This window comes from Sciurus carolinensis, chromosome 2, assembly GCF_902686445.1.
Source record: "Sciurus carolinensis chromosome 2, mSciCar1.2, whole genome shotgun sequence".
Taxonomy (NCBI): domain Eukaryota; kingdom Metazoa; phylum Chordata; class Mammalia; order Rodentia; family Sciuridae; genus Sciurus; species Sciurus carolinensis.
In genome coordinates this window covers 121495662-121499560 of record NC_062214.1, presented here as the reverse complement: position 1 = coordinate 121499560, position 3899 = coordinate 121495662, and the positions used below count along the sequence as shown (strand labels likewise).

Below are 3899 nucleotides of genomic sequence, written 5' to 3'. Positions count from 1 at the left end.
AGAAGGATATTATTTGGCTAACAGTCTGACATTTGGAGAAGCAGATTTTAGGTATATGGTAAGCAAATAAACTGGCTACTAATCAGAATTTGAGAACAGGATATAGTGCATATATAGAATTGTCACCTCATGAGGGATATAATCAGAGTAATACCTCTAAGTCAGGTCAAATATACCATCTTGTTTGAGAGCCTGATGACTAGTTTAGGTTGAGAAATCACAAGGGTAACTAGGAAGAGCATAACATTGGAATTATCATTTCAATACAGAAAACAAACAGAAAGGTTACAAGCAGGAACTCGGGCTTCTATAGGGCTTGAAAAAGCACTTTGTTATGTGACAATAAAGAGAAGGGACCAATAAAGAAAGTTGGCCAGTAGTCTAACAATTAGAAACAGTGACTCAGTATTCACAACAACAATGGTAAGTCACCTAAAACCACAAAATGGACAATCTTGCTAAGGGTTAAATTGTGCTTTAGTCAGGAAATTTCTAAAACACCGTAAGAGAAAACTAGCCTAGAGTTGTACAGAGGCATAGTTACATAGAAACTCAGGGTTAAATGGGTATGAAAATGTAGACAGAAGATCCAAGTCTTGGTGAGGAATGAGTAGAATGAAAGATGGGTTAAATCAGGGTTCAGGGGAATTATGGGGCATAAATTGCTTTCAGTTATGCTAAATTTGAATGCAGCACATATTCTTTTTACTAGGAGGGGATCTATTGAGCAGAGGAAAGGGTGGTTATAACAGGTAGCAATTTGCTTTTTGTTATTCTTCAGATTAGGAAATGATGGAGAGTGGGAACAGCACAGTGGTGACAGAATTCATCCTCCTTGGTCTGATCCAGTCTCAAGATGCTCAGCTCCTGGTCTTTGTGCTAGTCTCAGTTTTCTACCTTGTAATCCTCCCTGGAAATTTTCTTATCATTCTGACTATAAAATCAGATCCTGGACTTGCAGCCCCCCTCTACTTCTTCCTGGGCAACTTGGCCTTCCTGGATGCCTCCTACTCCTTCATCGTGGCTCCCAGTATGCTGGTGGACTTCTTCTCTGAGAAGAAGGTGATCTCCTACAATTGCTGCATCACCCAGCTCTTCTTCTTGCACTTCCTTGGCATAGGGGAGATGTTCCTTCTTGTGGTCATGGCCTGTGACTGCTACATTGCCATATGTCGGCCTCTACACTCCACAATAGTCATGAGCCCCAGGGTCTGCTATGTGTTGTTGTTGGCTCTGTGGCTTGGGGGCTTTGCCTACTCCATTGTACAAGTGGCCCTTATCCTGAACTTGCCCTTCTGTGGCCCAAACCAGCTGGACAACTTCTTCTGTGATGTGCCACAGGTCATCAAGCTGGCCTGCACTGACACCTTTGTGGTGGAGCTCCTGATGGTCTCCAACAGTGGCCTGCTCACCCTCCTGTGCTTCCTGGGACTTCTGGCCTCCTATGCAGTCATCCTCTGCAGAGTAAAGGGACACTCCTCAGACGGGAAGAGCAAGGCTATGTCCACATGCATCACCCACATTATCATTGTGTTCCTCATGTTTGGACCTGCCATTTTTATCTACACTCACCCCTTCAGGGCTTTCCCAGCTGACAAAGTGGTTTCTCTCTTCCACACAGTCATCTTTCCTTTGCTGAATCCTGTGATATATACACTTCGCAACCAGGAAGTGAAAGCTTCCATGATAAAGTTGTTAAGTCAGCACAGGGTGTTCTAAAAGGAGTAGAAGAATGAGTAAAGGAAGAAAGGAGAAAATCCGATCAAAAAGAAATAAATCATTCCTTCGTGCACTGAATAAATGAGTCATTTAGTAAACACACTATTATCAACCACTTCCAATTTTCAGGCTGTGTTTAAGGCATATGAATGAGATGAATAACATTCCAGATATCCTAGGGTTACTTTCAAGTGAATAAAGACAGGTGAAACTATTAAATTAGGGAAAAAATATTCAAAAGTAGTGCCACACTGCAGATTGGGGAGGTGCTAAATATCTTATTTTGGGTTGTCAGGTAAGGTGTTCTGACACAAACCAGCTGGTCTTTTGGTGCTCAACTGATATAAAGATGATCTGAAAAAAGTAACTACACAATTAACTGAGAAATTCTAGGCAGAAAGGATGGCTAATACAAGAACCAACAATTTTATAAGTTTGGTACATTTGAAGACCACAAATAGGGATAATATAACTGTAGTGGAGCTGAAGAATCTGAAAGTGGCAGGAATTGAAAGAGGAGAGGTTGACAAATAAAGTATCTTGAAGTATATTAACAATGGAAAGAAGTTCACTCCATTCAAACGTCAAAGAAGACCATTAAAATGCATTAAACTGGAGGATAAGTATTAGTGTTTCCTACTTGCCTTGAGCCAAGAGCCTCAAGATTCTGGAGGAATTCTATGAAAATAAAATATTAAGTAGAAAAAAGTCATGCTGTTAATTATTTTTATTAGAACCATAATTAGTTATTTTTCCTAAATTTGGAGAGTGTTGTGATCTCTCCCACTGTTGTTGTTAATCTTGGAAAGGAATTTGAGTTCCCTTCAAATGATTTCATCCTGAAAACAATTATGTTGGCTATTTGGTATGTCAATCTTTATTTAGTTATGGATGACTAAACCACTCATTTCTTTGTCGATTTATTTGTTTGTTTGAATGGGGGTAATACCAGATAACATGTATTTTTTAAATAGTTGAATGGGCAGGTTATGAACTTGAAATCCAGTGGTATATATTACAATGTTAAAAGCAAATGGTTCTAAGTACATCCTGTCCTCATAGTAATTATTGATCTGGAAAATACAATAGCTATTTTTCTACTGCCGACTACAAGCTCACAGAACTGAAACTGTGTGCTACACTCAGGAAAATAGCCCAGAGCTTCTCTAGCACTAGTAGATATCTCCACATAAAATGGAAACGTTATATTCTGCAGTCCCTATGCCACTTCCCTGATTTCTGAATTTAAGACTTACATAAGTCAATCAGAAGTTCTAGGAAGACATTAGGGTCTAATTTTAATCCTTGATGTCTCTGGACAAGACAAAGATAGATTCAGTCTTAAGAAGGCTGGGAATTAGTCTTCTTTCCATGAAGTTAGTCTTTCTAAACTGTGATAATAATGACATTTTCAGCCCAACAATTATTTGTTGTGAGGCGATGACTTGTGCTCTGTAGATTGTTGGGTAGTATCCCTGACCTCTACTTACTAGATGCTATTACAACCTCCTCACTTGTAAACCAAAACTATCTCCATGTATTGCCAATATCTCTTGGAAGGAATATTTGCCCACAATTGAGACTCCCTGGGTTAAGAAGATGAGTTTCCTGTGTGTAGATCTTTATTTTATTTTATTTTTTTTGGCACAGGAATTGATCTCAGGGGCACTTGACCACTGAGCCATATCCCAGCCCTACTTTGTGTTTTATTTAGAAACAGGGTCTCACTGAGTTGCTTAGCATCTCAATTTTGCTGAGACTGGCTTTGAACTCATGATCCTCCTGCCTCAGACTCCCCAGGTGCTGGAATTACAGGCATGCTCCAGTGTGCCCGGTCCTGTGTACAGATCTTATAGTAACATGGTCAACCTTATAAATAAGTACCATAATCTATATCCTATGCAACTTATGATTTTTAATAAAATATATTCATAATATAATAAAAATCACTGGAAAATATAAGCATGTTATCTAAATATAAGATAAAAGTCATTTGTATGTACTTAGAGACTATCCAGAGTATGGAAGTAAATAATATCACTAAAATAACAATGATGACTATGTTCAAGATAGCAGAAGACAATGTATAATAAAGAGATTAAAGAATTTCAACAGAAAATTGGAATTCAGGACAAAATCAACCAAAATTCCATTAATTAAAAATTGTGAAAATAAGAATT

At 38.4% G+C, this 3899-nt stretch overlaps 1 protein-coding gene across 1 annotated transcript; it reads left to right on the top strand.

Annotated features, from left to right (window-relative positions):
- The first annotated feature begins 792 nt into the window (after nt 1-792).
- LOC124977939 (olfactory receptor 4N5-like) lies at nt 793-1719 on the top strand. Its single transcript, XM_047541884.1, has one exon. The coding sequence runs from the start codon at nt 793-795 to the stop codon at nt 1717-1719; it is 927 nt and encodes a 308-aa protein (XP_047397840.1).
- Nucleotides 1720-3899: the final 2180 nt, after the last annotated feature.